At 45.9% G+C, this 21,469-nt stretch overlaps 1 protein-coding gene across 1 annotated transcript in view; it reads left to right on the top strand.

The window, feature by feature from the left end:
• The window catches only part of LOC137438340 (adhesion G protein-coupled receptor F5-like), a 152,720-nt gene that overhangs the window by 69,808 nt on the left and 61,443 nt on the right, over positions 1-21,469 (top strand). The window contains exons 10-11 of the mRNA XM_078767001.1: positions 982-1,191; positions 1,463-1,600. Of these exons, the coding sequence (XP_078623127.1) occupies positions 982-1,191; positions 1,463-1,600 (348 nt within the window). The remainder of the gene's footprint in view (positions 1-981; positions 1,192-1,462; positions 1,601-21,469) is intronic.

Raw genomic sequence — 21,469 nt, 5'->3', positions numbered from 1 at the left:
GGGCTCAGCGGTTTACCCGAGCCTGATGGCGAAGGGCAAGGTACATGCTGGCCCATCCAGTGTAGCGCGCGTGCGGCCCCGGACATCGAAGGGCATTAAACGTTCATTAAACATTAAACGTTCATTAAACATTAAACGTTCATTAAACATTAAACGTTCATTAAAGGATTACGAAACGAAAAACATTACGAAATTACGTTCACACCGTCACGTCAAACATTACCGTGAACAAATACATCATCACAACATCGTCACAATGAGAACATCGTCACAATGGACGTTATGTGAACGTGAATGTTATGCGGGAGTCCAAACCTGAGAATGCTGGAGACCAAAGCTGAAATTGGGAAAACTAAATAGCCTATTTTACTCCTGGAGATCCCAGGATTACCCACCCAAAATATCTTTGCGATCGGTTCAGCAGTTTTTACGGTACCTTGGAACAGACAGACAGACATTTGGTGAATTATAGTAAGATCGTCACAATGAACGTTATGTGAACGTGAATGTTATGTGGGAGTCCAAACCTGAGAATGCTGGAGAGCAAAGCTGAAATTAGGAAAACTAAATAGCCTATTTTACTCCTGGGGATCCCAGGATTACCCACCCAAAATATCTTTGCGATCGGTTCAGCAGTTTTTACGGTACCTTCGAACAGACAGACAGATAGACATTTGGTGAATTATAGTAAGATCTTCACAATGAACGTTATGCGAACGCGAATGTTATGCGGAGTCCAAACCTGAGAATGCTGGAGAGCAAAGCTGAAATTGGGAAAACTTAAATAGCCTATTTTACTCCTGGGGATTACCCACCCAAAATATCTTTGCGATCGGTTCAGCAGATTTTACGGTACCTTCGAACAGACAGACGGACATTTGGTGAATGATGGTAAGATGCATTGTTGTTCAGCTTCAGGTGTAGTTCCTATGATATCTCGACAGAAAGGCTCACATTTGCTCAAATTGTATATCTATATAGGGAATTACAGCTGCATTGCCGAGCAAGACGGAATGACTTACCAAGCCAAGCGCACATTAAGCGGAATCATTACTAAGCCAAGAATCACAAAGCCTACTTCATCATTCACAATAAGATGTGAAAAGCCATTACCTCCCCTTCAATGCTGTATAGAGCGATCATCTCAAACCACGACGGTCACCTGGACACAAGGAAAGGTAAAAACAACGGGTAAGTACTTCACTATTTTGTTTCATGACTTTACAAAGAAAACTTCACAACAATTCCTTTTACATTCTTTTTCATGTTATGTACATTTAAGTGAAAATGATGATCTTCTTTCAATCAAAAAAGTCAGCAATTATGGTCTTTTAAGTTTGGGCATCTTTGCAGGGTGACTATTAAACATGGCACCACATCATGCTCTTTTAGTACATTTATTAAAATCTCAAAAGTAATATTTGTATTATTGTTTCTGACAATTAAAATCTCATTTTTGAAGGAAAAATTAAAAAGGACTGCTCTTCCTACAAACTGAGTATAACTCGACCTTGCCCTCAAGATGAGACAATCAATTGTTTCTTCAGGAACGATGCAGGAAATGATCAGGAAGACATAAAAATCTACATTTTGAATCCTGGTTTGTTTTTCTCTTCTTCAAACTATGCCTGTGAGAATATTATTGTATTATTGCTGTATTTCAATCGTCCAGAATGCCTGGTAAAATACGATTCCAGCACTACTCTTTTCTCTTTCTTTCTTTTCACTAATCTTTAATTTTTAGCTCTTACTAAAAATCAGCCTCGATCTTGTATACAAAAAAAAAAAAGTACCATATAAAACACAATGTCAGTTTGTGTTTGTACTGTTGTCTTCCCCCTCCATAAAGGTGTGTTTTAAGGCCAAACTTTCAACACGAATTGTGTGTTCACTACGGTCTATTTTTGAGGATAAAACTAACTCGGAAAACATTTTCCATAAAAGAGAAATTATGTCTCTTCTATTGGAATTTTAGATGGTGGTTTGCAAACCGAGCCTCAAGGGCAGTCTACAGAAGTGTTTTTTGAAATTAACAATAAATACAAGGTGAAAGGAGGTGAAATTCGCTGCACATGATGTACAACGTGTGCAGAGTAAAAGCAGTGTTCATTTACGTCCATATGATGCCGAATAAATAAAAAAAGATACAAACACACCTGACACTGGGCCAAGGGTTCAGACATTGGCACGGTCACAAGGGAAATCAAATCATCAATCACTGGCAAATCAACATCACCCACAAACTACAAACATCCTTACGAGCACAACTGTCAAAGCCAAAAGACCAGGTGAACAAATTTGACAGAAATAATGTCATCTATAACATAAAATGTGAAGATTGTGAAGCCAATTATGTGGGCCAAACATCCAAACGCTTAACCACGAGGCTAACTGAACACCAACGTGCTGTAAGACGACAAGACAGGTTGTCATTGGTTGCGACACATTGGTTGCGACACACAAACACACACACCAACACACATTCTCATGGAATCAGACCACGATCCTTGGCACAGGATCTTTTAGAGTGAACCGCGAGATTGTCGAGGCCTGGTACTCTGATAAAAACTCCATCAACCGACACATCGACTTACATCCCACACACATAGCACTACGCACTCAATTACAACGTCTTAAACGGCACAGTCATTTGAATGCAGGGAAGCCCTGTGATTGGCAAGGACTTGGACCAATCCATCACGTGAACCGTCCCCAACGGAACTTAACGGTTAACACCACACTCAACACCTCTGAGGAAGAGAACTAGTTTGTTCTTGAAACGACAGGCTATTATTAAAGAATTTTTAATTATTTTACTGCTCAGTGTGCTGTCATTTACAATATATATATATATATATATATATATATATATATATATATATATATATTTATATATATATATATATATATATTTATATATATATATATATATATATATATATATATATATATATATATATATATATATATATATATATATATATATATATATATATATATATATATATTATATATATATATATATATATATATTGTTGCGGAAACGGAGTACGGCACTCCCCTTGGGGGGGGGGGGGTTAGTCCCCCTTCTATTTTCACTGGCCGTCTCCGCTCCTGAAGCTGCTCAGCTCGCTCCAGGGAGGCAGGTGAGCAACCTCGTTTGAGACCGTGGACAAGATGTTATTTGCCGAGCCGATGGCAGCCCACGGCTCGAACCATTAGCAGAAACTAGACCCGATTCTAAACGTTGGCCAAATTGTGCCACAGGTATCCAATGGGGAAATCACTAAGACGATCGGATGTGAGGAAACCAGAAGGTAAGGAAGAACAAATATAATTTATAACTAATATTTACACCATCAAAGGAACCAAGGAGAAGGAAAGAAACGAAAATAATTTACAGAAGGATGGAAGGATCAGAAGGACACAGAGCAATTCTAGCTTACCGATGCAGTCTTACTTAAACCCCAGGACAACACAAAAGACGGACGATAGTCAGACTTACACGGGGAATGATGATAGGAATGACAGGAACGAATGGCTGGAAGGGGAGGAAGGTTCAGCTGGAGTTTTGCTCCCGCCCGGGATGTCGGGCTCGACCTCGACGGCCACCGATGCCACTGATCCCACAGCAATCTGGTTCCCGCTTAGCAGCGGGTCGAAGCTGCGTGTCACAGGGGGGCCGGACTACGGTGGTCTCAAAGCTGCGGTTGGTTCACTCAACTCTCTCAGTGCTCACTCCTCCACCGAACTGAACTCCGCTGCTCCTCCTCCACTGAACTCAACTTCAACTCTGGTGGGGGGCGCCGCGTGACGGGTTTTATAGCGCCACACCCTGCAATGTTCGCGAAACTGCCCGATTGTTCTCTCTCCGCCCTCTCAAGCCAAACCCTCGTGCTTGGTTGGTTGATCGGGGCTGGTTCACTCCTCCTTCTTATGACAAGGTGGAGATACGCCTTTCTTCTCCGAGGCTTGACCACAGGGCAATGGCTGAGAATGCAGTTGGTAATGCAGGCAATGCAATTGAAGGGGGATTCTACCTTATTTCAATTCGATGCAATGCAGAGTCAACTAATGGGGGAAACAGCCTTAAACTAATACACATAATAAGGAAATAACTATTTCGAAGGGTATATGGTGCCTACGTGCATGTATATGGACTAACTAAGAGGACGACATTTGACCTTTACACACAAAACGGAGATATTTACAAGGAAACATTACACTACTCAGGGTGATATTTACAACAAGATTCTCAAATCCGCAACTATATATATATATATATATATATATATATATATATATATATATATATATATATATATATATATATATATATAGATATATATATATAGATATATATATATAGATATATATATACACAAAGAATTAAGTTAAGCACCCCCCCGTTTTTTTACAACCTCGCACATTACAAGTTTGTTGTCGTCAAAACAGTGTAATATACCCATGATATTGCTATATTTTCTGGAGAAGTGATATTATGGTCACATAAAAACATAACAATCATGCCGTTTTCAATATTTTATTCTGAATAATTTAAGGTGAAATTTTTTGGGAATTTTAGGCATATTTTCACCTCAATTTAAGTATGGAGCTATAGGTCCATCACGGACAGTGTGGATGACGTTTATGTTTTCTAACGTACAGTCATTGTTCTGAGAAGACCTCTAGCGATCTTTGCGTCAATAACGTGTGTAGGACCCACGTGATCGGATCACTGACTCAACCCTACGTCTCATAGACCCTGTAAGCCGTCGTATGCGTTGCTGTGGCAGGTTGTTCCATTCCCGATGTAATGCACGTTCCAATTCATCCAGATTGGCTATTGGAGGGACCATCTTCGCAATTTGTCGTCCCAACATGTCCCAAACGTGCTCGAAGGGGTTCAGGTCAGGACTGTACGCAGGCCAGGGGATGGTTGTCGCAGCACCTTGCTCCATCCGATCACGTGGGTCCTACACAAGTTATTGACGCAAAGATCGCTAGAGGTCTTCTCAGAACAATGACTGTACGTTAGAAAACATAAACGTCATCCACACTGTCCGTGATGGACCTATAGCTCCATACTTAAATTGAGGTGAGAATATGCCTAAAATTCCCAAAAAATTTCACCTTAAATTATTCAGAATAAAATATTGAAAACGGCATGATTGTTATGTTTTTATGTGACCATAATATCACTTCTCCAGAAAATATAGCAATATTATGGGTATATTACACTGTTTTGACGACAACAAACTTGTAATGTGCGAGGTTGTAAAAAAACGGGGGGGGTGCTTAACTTAATTCTTTGTGTATATATAGATATATATATAGATATATATATATAGATATATATATAGATATATATATATAGATATATATATATATAGATATATATATATAGATATATATATAGATATATATATAGATATTGTTGTAGGTGACGGGTCGCGCCTCCCGGCACGGCCGTCCCACGGGTGCAACGCCGGCTGGTTCGACACAGATCTCGGGTTACGCGCCTCTATCGCGATACCAAATTACACCTGTGCCTTGCCAGTTGGGGAGACACCCGTCGCTACAGGTTGGGTTTGTCAGAGACCGAGCGAAGTCTGCCGCAGCCTGTAGCCAGCTTGGTTTTAATTACAAATCGAGCGGATTGCTCTTCAATGCGACACAGATGAATGCAGTGCGGCAACTTCCATACGAATCAACCAGATTTAATGGGGGAACATTAGGGTACACAAAACAAGCAAGGCGTTCACGATAACATTATAATTCAACTATGAGTAATAACCCGCTCTTATCTAGGGAGCTACAATTAAGGGTTTCGCGGGGTGACCCTAACAAGATAAACCTTAGGCCTGGACAACATTCATACAAGACAGGGGGGGTACTTGGTGGTGTTGATGGACGAGAGGTGAAGATGTGAAAAGGGCGAATGCAGCTCGTAACAAGCCGATGTCGCCGGATTCGAAGGCCCCGCTTGGGCCTGCAGTCTGCCAAATGGCGGCCCGCCCTCTTATCGGCCACGCATCAAGCGTCGCGAAATGGCGGCCACCCGCTCTCCTTATCGGCCACGCGATCAGCACGATTTTCCGTTTCTCCCGCTCAACCACGCGCGGAGAGAGCTCTCCGGCGGGAGCCCGCCGCGAAGGCCTGTCCACACGCCATCCGCGCATGCGTCTTTTTCCCACCTCCTCCCTCGCACGTGCTCAGCGACCCCTCGAAGCGCCGCTTCCGGTTTTTGACGGCGCTTGTCGTTTTTGCCCGCTCAATCACGCTTTCTCACGTCAATCCATTGCCTCGATCATGGCATTGCAACCGAGGCCGGTCTTAATGGAACTTGCACCTTGTTTGATTGTCAAGATGTAATTAAAAGGGAACCGTCTCTTGTACACCACCAATGCACCACCCAAAACAGCCTGCTACACCTTCCGACACAAAACTACCATCCCAGTACAGACGATCTATGGTAAACGTACATCTAAGAGGGGACCTGAACTAATTCTATATTTAATAAACCACTAAGGGCCATTTCCGCAACACTACCCCCACCTTTCTCCCGAGGCTCTCCCGAGCCTCCACTAGGGGCAGCCCGCGGGAATGGCCCTGTCTAACGTACAGCACAAATCTCCCATTTACTCTAACCCACAACATTGCAAGCACTTAACTCCAAGAAGCAAAGTATCAGTAAGATTGGCATGTCCCTATCCTAGTGTGTCGGATCACTAATCTAACAAACACATCCACACTCTATGCACAATACTTAACATTCTAATTATGCATTTGCGCAGGAGGGCATTCAATGTTACTTTCAACACCAATATTCACATCGGAGCAAGACATTCAGAGTTTCAAAGCTTCTTGACGTGTTCGCTCCTTCACGCCTCCTCCCGGCAGTGTTGTGTCTTCACCCCAGAGGGGTTTCCTTACTTCGTGGCCTTATTGGCCTCTCACCAGGTGAGTTCAGTCGGCCCAGTGGCCTAATCTCACAAAGAGTCCTTCGGCCCACTGAGCCCACAAGACGGCATGAATCTTCGGCTGCAACAGCCCGCAAAAGCACTTTGGCCTCCATGGCCCACAAAAATGCTTCGGCCCACATGGCACACAACCGAGCAGCAGCAGGCAACAAGCCCTGCCTTGGACAGCAGGTGGCACAGTTCTACCGATGGTAAGCAAATGCAGTCTGGAGGCATTCTTGAGGGTGCAAGTGGGGGTGATGACCTCAGCCCAGGCAAAATGAAGAGTACCCTTAACCTTCCTTGCCTGACTTATCTTGGTACGACTTGTTTTAGTATGGTCTTCTTAAAAAGTCCTTTCACTTTTTAGCTGACAGGATGGTGTGCTTCTTAATCAATTGTTATCTGTGTGCTCATGACACACTGGTGGCTTCTCTGGCACTTGGAGAGGGCGACCGAACCTGGCCCTTGTTCACAACTTTCCCATCAACACGACTCGTACCAGGTGTCACACATGAATGGTGCGGAGGAGAGTTCATCGAACCTAACCTTTTACTTAAAGCTCTAACCAATGGCACAAACCCTGCCATTGCCACAATGATCCTAATGACCCATTTTTCCCAACCTGGCACACTGTTCCATTCTTTTAAACCTGGGCAAGGCCCTTATTTGTCTCTTTTTCTTCACTTGGTGGTGCCAGGCATAACTCATTGGCTGGGGAGTGTGACTACAACTAGGCCTCTTTGCCTGCTTCCAATAGGTGGTGGGGGACACCCAGCGACCTCGGGGTTCACCTGAGCGCGCCTCTGGCGCTCCTAAATAAGGGGTGGCTCTCTAGCCCCCACACTGTGCTCTCCAAGCACTCTAACCGGGTGGCTCTCTAGCCCCCGCACTGTGCTCTCTTAGCACTCTAAACCCTACTGTCTGGTGTCCCCTCCCGACTCACCAACTTCCAATACCATGTCACACTCCCAGCCAGTACCACCATACCTTGGCTGCACCTACCCCTAGCAGTCCGCCTGCACAATGGAACAGCAGCCAGAATCCACGTCAAATCCACTAAGTCCCCCTAACCTACACTCACTTGGTTAGGAGACTCCTACCAACAGGGTACATTGCTCGCACTCACTCCCCTCATTCACACAATCACGCCATTCATCCCAAACACCTTCGTCATTCATTCCACAGTGCCACACACCCAGTCCACAACACCATCCCACACCTTCCACTTTTTGCAGGGGTGTTTAACGCCCTGTCTGTCATGTCCCCACTATTTCTCTTTTTTTTTTTTCTTTTTTTTGTTAAATAGTCACGCACATCCACTTGTGCCACTCTTGTCTCTTCTGTCAGTCGCTCAATTTGCAATCTCTCTCGATATTATTTTCAGTCAAGAATTCCCTTTTTTTTTTTTTTTTCTTTCCAATCTGGCCTGCTTCTGTGGCTCATTGGAAAGGGAGTGAGGGAAGGAATCCCTCATTACCCCTTACATGGCCCCGCCGCCTTTCCGCCACGGCTCATAAGGGTCACGTCTCAATTGGGGTCGTGGTCCACCCCCTCCTTTTCTCCAGGGTTCGCGGAAGTCAGGTAGACCCCACTTGGGGGAGCGGCCTCCCCCTCTTCTCTTTAATTCCCTGAAGACAGGTAAATCCCATTTAGCTAGCCGAACCCCTCGTGTCCTCAGAGAGGTCCGATGACCAAGGGACACCTGGCGGTGTCGTTGCTGGGCCCCTATTGTTCGAAAATGGGTCCAGGGAGTATGTGACGCATGCCAACGCCGCCTGCTACGCATCTGCGCTCTACCTCGAAGTTCCTGTGAAGCTGAGGGAGAAATTACAATCCCCTTTCTAAAGCCTGCTCCTGGTGGAATTTCTATTTCCCCTTGCACCTCGAACCTATTTCCTACGTCACCACTCATTCCATGCTCCGCACTCACACGTTTCGGCCTTGACAGCACACCCCGGTGCTGTAAACTGGACTATGGGCTCACAGCATTCATCCACAGGCATTCCATCCACACATTCAGGTGTCACGCATACGTGCACCCCATCGGACAGAGTCTCTTGATTAACATCAAATCCAATTGCGAACTTAAGCTCATCATCCGCACCATGTATGCAGATGCCCACGTACCTGCTTCGTTCCAAAGTCACATCGGTCCGGTCGCTCATCATTGGTTCGCCACACTCCTCTGGGGCTGTCAGCTTCACTTGCTGGACCTGCTCAAAATGTGTTTCATGAGTCAACAACCCCGTATACTCCCTCCATGTCTCCATCACCAGGGTTTGCTCCAATTGTTGTTTCATTCGACGAGTGATGCCAATCAAGTCCTGCACCACTAACATTCCTCCCTGTGATGACGTCACACATCCCACATTATTGTGCTGCCCTACTTCCTGGCTCCATTTTCTTTCCCAGTTGAGTCGTTCTTCCTCTCTGAGCCTTTTTAGTTGTTCGTTACCTTTCCGGAGTCTTTCCATCTCTGCGGACTCCACCCTTGCTTTCTCCTTTAATTGGTCAATTTCCGATTCATATTCCTCTTGTTTCTTATGCCACCGTCCCTCTTGTGCTTCATTCTCCAACCTCGTCGTTTCTCTCAATTGATTGATTTCCTTTTCCTGCTTCATTCGTTGTCCTTTCATTACACATTCATCCATCTCATTCTTTGACCTTGCTTTGGCTTCTGCCTGTTCGATCTGCACAGTGTAGTTCCTTTTTAGTTGATCAATTTCAAATTCATATTCTTTTTGTTTCGTATCCCATCGTCTCTTTTGTTCTTCATTCTCCAATCTCGTCGTTTCTCTCAATTGATTGATTTCCTTTTCCTGCTTCATTCGTTGTTCTTTCATTACACGTTCATCCATCTCATTCTTTGACCTTGCTTTGGCTTCTGCCTGTTCGATCTGCACAGTGTAGTTCCTTTTTAGTTGATCAATTTCAAATTCATATTCTTTTTGTTTCGTATCCCATCGTCTCTTTTGTTCTTCATTCTCCAATCTCGTCGTTTCTCTCAATTGATTGATTTCCTTCTCCTGCTTCATTCGTTGTTCTTTCATTACCCTTTCATCCATGTCATTCTTTAACCTGGCTTTGGCTTCCATCTGTTCAATCTGCACAGTGTGGTTCCTTAACGTTTCCTTCTCCGTCCTCTCTCTTTCCTCACTTAACATCCTCAGCTTGTTTTGTAATTCCCTTTCTTTGTTTTGGTGTTTCTGTAACTCCATCTCATTTTTTAGTCTTGCTTTACCTTCTATCTGCTCAATCTGCCCAGTGTGTTTCCTTAACATTTCACTCTCCATCCTCTCTTTTTCCTCACTTATCTCCTCTACTCTTTCGCATGCTTCCTCTCTCCTTTTGTCCATCCTCTTCCCGTATTCCTTGCTACTTTCCATTTGACGTGCCAGTTCATTTCCTCTGTACTCTGATTCCCGAAACTGGCTTGATTTCTCAGACAATTCTCCCTTCAGTTGTTCCAATTCCAAATCGTGTTCCTCTCTTTCCTTTTTCAAGTTCTCCCGATCCCGGGAGTTTCTGCTTTGTTCTTTCTCTATTCTCTTGTTCAGTTTGCTCTTCTCTTGTTCCATGTATTCCTCCCCTCTTTTTATCTTCTGTTCTAGGCTTTCTCTTGTCTGATCACCGGATCTTACCTTTTCCTTCAGTTGTTCCAACTCATGGGTACTCCCCTCTACTTTCCTCTTTTCTCCCTGTAGTACCTGGACTTTTTCCACCAATTGATTCCCTATGCCTTCCAATTCGAGAATCCGTGCTCGTTCCCATCTGGAATCTGTGTTGTCTCGCAATGCGCCGGCCAAGGCCATTTCCGTCCAGTGAATTCGTTCCTGTGCATCGACCAATTGTTGTGACTCCCTTTGCTCCTCATTTTCCTGAACCTCACTTGCCTGCTGTAGTGCCTCATGCAATTTCGTGTGTAACTCCCCAATATAATCCTCCTTACACTCCACCTGCCCCCAGGCATCCCCCAATCGTGCATGAAGCTCGTTAATGTACGCATTGTCGTCCTGCTTATTTTGCCATGACGCATGCTGTGACCACGTGGTTTGGATCGGTGGGTGGGAGCGTTTTCTTCGTGATGTGCGGCTCGTTGCACTCTTAATACCGATTCTCTCCCACCTCGTGTCACGCTGCTGAGCCGCGCAGCCATTTTGCGACTCTATCTTCCTTTATAAATTACGAAGTTTGACACCCAATCCACTTGCTCTTCAATGCGACATTTTCGACATTCAATTCAATTCAATTCAATTCAATTCAATCTTCAATGCGATTGCTCTTCAATGCGACACAGATGAATGCAGTGCGGCAACTTCCATACGAATCAACCAGATTTAATGGGGGAACATTAGGGTACACAAAACAAGCAAGGCGTTCACGATAACATTATAATTCAACTATGAGTAATAACCCGCTCTTATCTAGGGAGCTACAATTAAGGGTTTCGCGGGGTGACCCTAACAAGATAAACCTTAGGCCTGGACAACATTCATACAAGACAGGGGGGTACTTGGTGGTGTTGATGGACGAGAGGTGAAGATGTGAAAAGGGCGAATGCAGCTCGTAACAAGCCGATGTCGCCGGATTCGAAGGCCCCGCTTGGGCCTGCAGTCTGCCAAATGGCGGCCCGCCCTCTTATCGGCCACGCATCAAGCGTCGCGAAATGGCGGCCACCCGCTCTCCTTATCGGCCACGCGATCAGCACGATTTTCCGTTTCTCCCGCTCAACCACGCGCGGAGAGAGGTCTCCGGCGGGAACCCGCCGCGAAGGCCTGTCCACACGCCATCCGCGCATGCGTCTTTTTCCCACCTCCTCCCTCGCACGTGCTCAGCGACCCCTCGAAGCGCCGCTTCCGGTTTTTGACGGCGCTTGTCGTTTTTGCCCGCTCAATCACGCTTTCTCACGTCAATCCATTGCCTCGATCATGGCATTGCAACCGAGGCCGGTCTTAATGGAACTTGCACCTTGTTTGATTGTCAAGATGTAATTAAAAGGGAACCGTCTCTTGTACACCACCAATGCACCACCCAAAACAGCCTGCTACACCTTCCGACACAAAACTACCATCCCAGTACAGACGATCTATGGTAAACATACATCTAAGAGGGGACCTGAACTAATTCTATATTTAATAAACCACTAAGGGCCATTTCCGCAACAATATATATATATAGATATATATATAGATATATATATAGATATATATATAGATATATATATAGATATATATATAGATATATATATAGATATATATATAGATATATATATCGATATATATATAGATATATATATATAGATATATATATAGATATATATATCGATATATATATAGATATATATATAGATATATATATATAGATATATATATATATAGATATATATATATATAGATATATATATAGATAGATATATATATATATAGATATATATATATATAGATATATATATATATAGATATAGATATATATATAGATATATATATAGATATATATATAGATATATATATATATATATATATATATAGATATATATATATATATATATATATATATATATATATATATATATATATATATATATATATAGATATAGATATATATATATATATAGATATATATATATATATTTATAGATATATATATATAGATATATATATATATATATATATATAGATATATATATATATATATATATATATAGATATATATATATATATATATATATAGATATATATATATATATATATATAGATATATATATATATAGATATATATATATATATATATATATATATACACAATGCGTATCAAAAAAAAGGTAATCCGAGTTCAAGGGACTAATATGCAAAGAGTATGTAGTTTGACAATTTACATGTGGTGTACCAATTATGAGGAGATCCTCAGCTTTCCATTGATGCCTTTCATGCATCATTGCTGTCACACATGACCGAGTACATGTTCATTGAAAATGACAAGTTCAAATCGCATTTTTACAAGTTTGGCGAATCGGTGCAGGACAGTTTGAAATGGACGTATTACTTGTCGACTGCCAAGTTGATTATGTAAAATTGTTGAGCTGGTCTGGTAATCGTCGGTTGTGTCATCCTTTGTTTAAGATGGGTATTTAAGATGGGCGTACAGTGTATGGGTTTAGAGACAGTCCGAGTCATTGAAAAGATGGTTCAACTTAAGACTGAACAGCGGACCTTCGTGGTTACAACCTTTCACCAAACTGGAAGTTTGCAGCGAACTCGTGATGTGTTCAGGGAACGTTTCCCAGAACGGGAGCCTCCAGCAGCCAAAACCATCTGGGCGAATGTCAGAAAATACCAAGAGCATGGCACTAGCCTCAACCGCAACAAGGAGAATTCTGGTAGGAGGCGCACTGGGCAATCGGAAATGAACATTGCAGCAGTAAAGGGCCTATCTCATTGGCCTGGAGACTAGGTGGCGACCTGGTGGCGACTCGAGTCTCCGCTGGTTGCGGAGACGTCTCCGTGACGTCTCCTGGAGACTAGCCGGTCTCCGGGAAGTCACGGGAAATTCAAACATGTTCGATTTTTCGGCGACGTCACGGAGACAAATTTTGTCCGCGACTGGGGAGACGTCTCCGCGACCTGCTGGAGACCAAGGAGACTGAGGAGACGTTGCAGCAACGTCTCCGCGACGCTGCTTGACCCACTTTAGAGACCACGTGACTGAGCGCGTGCTGGCATCATCGAGACGCCTTCACTCCTGGTCCAAGTCAGGTACAGGATCCGGTCAAGGTCTTCATCATTTGGTACTTGTTCCTGCTACTGCTGCTGCTCCTTGTACCGCCTTGGAAGAGGCCCCACCATCTTGTCTTGCCAGGGGACAGCTCCAACTCCAGAGTAGTACTGTCCTTCCACCATGCCACCCAAGGGCAGTGGGGGCCAGAAGGGCAAGAAGGAGGATGAAGCAGTTGTAGCAGCTTCAGCACAGTTTGTGGATGCTGAGGCAGCAGTTGATGCTAGAGAAGATGAGGAACATGGTTCCAGCGGCGGTCCGACTAGAAAACAATATGATTGGAAATAGGGGCATCAAGAGGCAATGGCTGACTTCTGGGAGGATCATCCGGAATTTTACGATAAATCGTATGCAAGATACAAAGATAACCAATACAAGAAAGCAGCGGTTGAAACCTTCCTTGTTGATATGCAGAACATCTTCGAGGAGATCAAGAAGCCCCTACCTACATGTGAGTGTATATTTAAATTGCATTGAATTTATATTTAATTGCATTAAAATAAATACATGCAAAAATATGTAAAAAATGTAGCGAAAGGAGTAGTGATGAATATCATCGCCCTGGAGAAGACGTCGCCCTGGCGTCGCCTTGGTGAGAGCGCAAGCCATTTTTTGGTCTCACGAGTTGCCCGAGTTGCCACGACTGATCAGACGCGGCAGTCGCGGCGACGTCTCCGCTAATGAGATAGGCCCTTAAGGCAGCAAGTTTTGGAGCATCCTAGGTATACTAGCGCAAGAGGAAATGGGACGGGATTGCCTTCGGCAACATTCAACCAAATCAAAAGACTGGACCTCCACCAACATCCATGTCGGATTCATATCCGGCATCAACTTACACGAGGGGATTTTGCCAGGAGGCTGGTGCTTGCCAGATGGTTGATAGCACGTTGCGAAGCAGATGTCAATTTCCTGCGGTATCTCGTTATCGGCGACAAAGCTGCTTTCGTCATGGACAGCAAGGTCAATACCCATAATGTTCTTGAACATGCACAGACAGGACAACCCCCGGAATTTAATTTTGACACCAACATGAATCGACAAAAGTGGAATTGTTTGGTTGGGACTTTGTGGAAGTGGTCAGGTGATCGGACCATTTTTCTTTCAAAGGAATGCCAATGGTAACAGGTATCTGCAGATGATCAATGATTAAGTTTTATCACAGCTGGAGGAGAACTTTGAGCGACAGGTTCGTGGTGTCTTCAGATATCTCTGGTGGGCTCAAGACGGCACCCCAGCACATCGTCTCATCGCTGTCCGAGATCGACTGAGGGAACTCTTTGGAGAACGAGTCATCGCCCTCAACCATGCAGTGGGAATGGCTGCCAAGATCACCTGACCTCACACCATGTGATTATTTCCTTTGGGGACATTTAAAGAACAAGGTGTTCGTAACTCCTCCCCATGATATTGACGAATTGCAGGGCCGTATTCGACATGAAGTGGATGCTTTGCGCAATGACCCGGCTATGGTGAGAAGAGCAGTTCAGGGCATGCTCCGCCGCTGTGAGCTTTGTGTTGAAAGGGGAGGTGGACATTTTGAAGGTATGGGTGCATGAAGGCCAATCATTCCTGAGAAAAGTTCACATCTGACGTTCATTTTGCACCAATTATCCTGACTTGCATCGATTAGCCAAACTTGTAAAAATGCGATTTGAACTTGTCATTTTCAATGAACATGTACTCGGTCATGTGTGATACCGACCAATGATGCATGAAAGGTATCAATGGAAAGCTGAGGATCTCCTCATAATTGGTAAACCACATGTAAATTGTCAAACTAAATAACCTTTGCATATTAAACCCTTGAATTCGGACGACCTTTTTTTTGATACGCAATATATATATATATATATATATATATATATATATACGCACATACACACACCTCATGTAAAACGTGACTTCAAGAGCTCAAATCCTCTCCCTCCCCACCCCCATCGCACACACACACACACACACACGTTTTTTCATTTACAATGCTGTCTCTCTCTTATTCACAGACAAAGACACACACATACTCATACATACACACACACACACACACGCTCGCACATATATACATATTTCCACATATATATATATATATTGTTATAGATCGCGGTTAGATGTTATAGACCGAGCGGTGGTTTAGAACCGCGACCTAACAAAACTCACCCGATTCACCCAGACTTTGGCCGTATCGCACCCCAGCTGCTCAATGAGGGAAAAGACGAAAACGACGCAATGCAAAGAGGAAAATGAAGACAAACAGGTTGGAAATACTACTAAATTTATTCCTACTATTTACACACAAGCAACAAAAAGCAATTCAGTTTATTTACAAGTACAAGACGCATGTGACACAGTGCAAATTTAGCTTATCTACAGACTTAACTTATTACCCAGGACAGAACAAACAAAGACGACTCACACGGGGAATGCCAGGGATGGCAGAAGGTGGATGGCTGGCGGGAGAGGAAAGGTCCAAGGGGGGGTCTTGCAGCACAACCGGCGCGTTCAACAGCCGCCGTTCCGTTTCGGCCCTGCTCCGAACCGCCGTTCAGGCCCCCTTTGGCGGTGGGGTGTCGCGGCTGCGGCGGCCTCCGTCCGCTGCGTTCCCAGGCCTTGTCTCACTGGTCTGGTCCCTCAACCCTCAACTCTTTCTTGCTTCTCTCACTTCTCACCACCGACTCCTCTCTCTGGCAACCGACTGTGACCAACTCCTTGCAACTCTCTTTCTTCTTCTCTTCTCTTCTCATCTCATGCTCATCTCCAAGGCCTCTCTCATAAAGCAGTCCCTTACAGTCGCTTTTATCACCTCCAGCGAAATCAAGCCGCCGACTCCGAGGGCACACCTACCGGGTCACTCACCGCGGCCCTGGTTGGTCGCGCGACCCTCGGGCTCCGCCCCGGACGACGACGGGCGGGCGCGCCCCTCCCCTCCTCTGACGAGGTGGAGACACGCCTTTCTTCCCTGACTCGAGCCTCGTGGTCAATGGCGGTTATTGGAGGGGAGGTGATTGGGAATCGAGGCTCAGCAATGACGAGAGGGGATGTAATATGGCAATCGAGGGTCGGCAATCACGAAAGGGGGGATGTGAAGGAAATGGGGATTTTTGGGGATGGGAATGGAAGGGGATCTATTCTCTTTCACTGGTGCAATGGAGTATTTCAATTAATGGGAGACACAGCCTTATCTGAAAACACAGAATAAGATATAACTATTGAACATGAATATCCTATGATTGGCTGACGTGTATGCTTGTGGACTATGGGACGCCCTTTTGATCTTACACAGCTCCGGAGGCAGGAGGCACAGCACAACAACAATAATAATAATCATACAGCACACAATAAAAAAAAATATATGCAGTCCTCATATCCACAACACTGCACTCTCCTCCTCTTAGGCACGTCCCGGGCCTACAACTTTTAGCTTTAGCGTGACACGTAGGTGTAGTTCCCTCTATTTTTAACCTGACCCTGAGTGCGACAGTTTAAACATAAATAAATGTGTCCCGCTGCTCCATTGCACCCTGCCTAACAGACTTTCGCCCACAGTTAACCGAATTGCGGAATGGTCTTCAAACTATACACTGACGGTGGGGAGCATTATTTACAATGACTCTGCTTTTATTTACAAAACTAACCCAGGACCTGTAATTGTTCTTTCTGGGGGGAGGACAGTCTGCTCTGCATCAATGCACCATTAAAGCACCCAAAAACGCACCAATACACACCCAAGCACCAATCGGTGCAGTCCCCATTGTTCAATGAATAAAATAAAACCAACAAACCCAACCCTGCAGGTGTCTCTTGCTCTTCGGCTCCCTCTGCTGGTTATCATTATTTCTTCCAGTTGTTGTCATTTTCTTTGCTTTGCTTACTGGCGGCCTATTTTCAATAAAACTTGCACCCAATGTGTCCTTTTTATTTATTTATGGCCCACCAGGCCGACTATGTGTATGGTTCACCTGTGGGGCATTGGTGCCCTGTGGCCAAGGTCCGCCAGCAAGATTTCGGGCCCTCATGGCCGGTTCCAGCAGAGGGGCCATGCCCCAACCCATGGGGTCCATAAGTGGTGCTCGGCCACTGACATGTGGTCCATAATGTGGTGCATCGATGCAGACAGCTGGTTCTGGGAATTTCGGGCGCACAATGGCCGACCCACGCACGCTCCCCTCGGCGCCCAACGGCGCTCAGGTCCTCATGTGGGAGACAAAAAAAAGGGGGGACAAGACAGATGAGCGAGGGGTAAGGTCTCAAGGGTACACATCAAAAAGGCAATGCAAGGCGAAATGCGTACGGAGGGCGAAGTGAGAAAGCTCGTCCCTACCGTACGTCACCCCCCTGTTACCTAGCCCACCCTTGCCCTTACCCCATATGTACAAAACCTACACATTACCAATTCGTCACTACTGTCACGTCTTCCCCATATTTCCCCTATATCAAATTCGTCTCCACAATCCCTCTACTTCAAAATTTGCCATCATCAATTCATCATCAATCCTCATAAGGAGGCAGAGATGGAACATCAAAGCACAATGTCACACCCACGTCATGATGCGTCTCACATTCCAAACATTTGCCCAATAAAAAATAATAAAACATGGCATGGTGTGGAGTTCCTGTCACCTCCGGTGAGTGGGTGCAGATGGTGCGAGGAGATCCTTCATCCTAACTATCCTCTAAATGACTTTAACACACTTTACACTACCCGGGGTCTTTCTTCGGCCAAACCATTGGCCCTCTTACTCTATGGGTTCTAACAACCAATCCCCATTGACCAAACTGTGGTGCTTCTCAATTTGGGGTCTCACTCCCCCGATTCATCTCCCGGTGCCCTCGCACAATTTCTGGGCCGCGACGTGTAGCTCTCCCAACATGTCTACCCACCTGCACACCTCCACCACTGTAGTTGCCACCCGAGCTTACCTAGCTCCTCACCCTAACCTATCTAACTGGGGGCAGCCCCTCTCCTGGCTCTGTCACCCCATGGTGCCCTCTGGCACTGGGCTACCCGGGTCCGTCCTCCGGATCCTCGGGCCCCATCCACAACAACTACTACCGGCTCCCAGAGCCCACCTGCGGCCTCACCTGGCCGACATCCTTACAGTGGTGGAGTGCCCAAACCAACTACACACACTAACAGGCTACACGCCCAGCCATTTCCACAACACTAATGCACCCATCCAAATACCATTCTTTCACCTCGCACCACAGATGCCAATATCCAAACCACAATTTACCTGTACCCTCTACCTAACACTTACACTACCCGCCCCGGGTATCCGTGATGGGGGTCCACTCTTCCCCCATTCACACCTTCGCACCATCCACTCCACTCCACAATTTCCACCATTCTCACTCCACGACCATCCATTCCAATCCTCCAGACCATTTATTCCATACACCTGTCTTTCATTCACCTGTCGTTGCACACCTGTGCAATCCTACCTGGTGCCACCTGCACCCTCCTCCTCTTCCTGGACCATTTGGTCAACACAACACGCAATCACCACTACTCCCTCATACACTGCTCCATTCACCTGTTCAGTTGCACACCTGTGCAATCACACCTGTTCAATCCTCACACACACGGCATCATCTCAGCTAACTACTCCCCTCTGAACTTGCGCTTCCCAGTCGTCCCTTTAAACTATTGCGCTCCCACGTCATTATAATCCACACTAATCTACCTGCGTCCCCACTACAGGTATCAGTCACTAACTAAACTTAACGTCACAGTTTTCACTGCCATACACCCCATAATCTAGTGCTCCTTTGCCCCCACCTGTGAGGGATGGTGGATTTGCCATCCCACCACATCGGGGGTCTCTCACTACCAATTTCGCTCGTCCAAATCCAACAATTCAAAAATTTTCCATTTACTGCCAATTCTATTCACTTTTCTAAATTTCGTTTTAAATCACTATCACTACCACCATCACCCGTCTACTTATTACATCCTCTCGGTGCGCCAATTCACATCTACAGCCCGGCTTCGTACAGCCGAGCAATGAACGCGGGTCGTTTTGTGCCAGCGGCTGGATACGTCCCGCATTCGGGGCAGGGACGGAGGCTTACCCGGGCCGAGATCCCATGCACCACCTCGGCGTGGAGCCATCCAATGTCCCGATCTCGACCTGCCGGCACGTCTCAATAGAAAGTGGTCGCCATGACGACCCTTCCTATCGAGCTGCCCGCTCCGCCTTGTGGAGCACGGACGCGGCCGCTCCACGCGAGGCCCAGCGTGGATCGCGCACGGCGGTCCTTTCGAACCCGCCGTGGCTCGGATCTCCGCTGGTTCTCGCGGCACGCGAAGCCCGGCACGCACCGAGGGCCCGATCCGGCTAAAAGTCGACCTAACCTTTAACCCGGTTATCGTCGACGCCTCACCTGGATGCCTACAAGCATACGCTACCCCTTTCGTGCTCATACATGCAGCCGTTTCCATGCTCTTGGTCGTACCTTCTCTAACACACCTCGGTACACTCATTCCGCTCACCGACTTGGTCACACACCTGACCACCGAACACTTTGGCACACATTCGTTGCTCGCACACCTCACCAATACACCGCTTCGCGCCCCCTCCTCGGTCACCTCCTCTGTGACAATCACAGGTGTGCCCTCATTCGCACACCCAACCACGTGCCTCACTACTAACTCAAATGTGCCTTCCCACACACGCTCTACTATTCCAGGTGTGCATCCTTCCATCCCAGGTGTACATCCTCGCTCACCTGTCACAACCAGCTCACTCTCCTTGTCACTCTCACTACTCTCACCTCCACTCTCGGTCGCGCACTCACCCTTACTCTTGACAGCATGCGCTTTCCCCATGCACCCGTCCGTTACACACCTTTCTCGCGCATCCTCCCGCGCACACTTCTTCGTTACTTCCTCCGTAACACTCACCACAGGCATGCATTCTCCCTTACTCTTGACAGCATGCGCTTTCCCCATGCACCCGTCCGTTACACACCTTTCTCGCGCATCCTCCCGCGCACACTTCTTCGTTACTTCCTCCGTAACACTCACCACAGGCATGCATTCTCCCTTACTCTTGACAGCATGCACTTTCCCCATGCACCCGTCCGTTACACACCTTTCTCGCGCATCCTCCCGCGCACACTTTTTCGTTACTTCCTCCGTAACACTCACCACACCGCGCTTCCCTGTGCTCCCTCGCACACGCGCTTCGACCAACTCACTCTTGACGGTACACTCACTCCTCGGCGTGCACTTTTTCCTCACACACCCCATGGTCGGACATTCTCGCACACCTCTTTTTTCGCACACCTGTCCTGTCACACACCTCACCAACGGCCTTTCACGAACACCCGGATCCAAACCAATCCCCAAGCCGACTGAATCTCCCCTCACATCATGTACATTGCCACTCACCTCCGTACCTCGTCGCACCTCCTTTGCCACCTGCAAACTTTTTATTTGGTTAGTGAGCATCACATCATGATTTGAACACAGACCTTGTACATATTCCATGACTTCCTCCTTTATCTCCCTCTTAGTTTCTGTCCGTCCCTTCTTAATTTCACTCACCTCTTCTCCCACTTCCTCTAGTTTTTGTTTAACCTCTTTTATTTCTCGGTGCGTCCCCTCAAGTTCGTCCTCTAAGGCTACCGTGACCGTCTCTATCTATGTGCATCCTCACCTGCCGGTCCTTTGTCTCCATTATCTCTGTCACCTCCTCCACCCTCATTGTCAGTTCCTCCCGTACCATCTGACATTG

The sequence above is a fragment of the Myxine glutinosa genome, chromosome 13 (assembly GCF_964187855.1).
Source record: "Myxine glutinosa chromosome 13, kmMyxGlut1.1, whole genome shotgun sequence".
In the NCBI taxonomy this organism is placed as follows: Eukaryota; Metazoa; Chordata; class Myxini; order Myxiniformes; family Myxinidae; genus Myxine; species Myxine glutinosa.
This window is presented reverse-complemented; position numbering and strand designations above follow the sequence as displayed.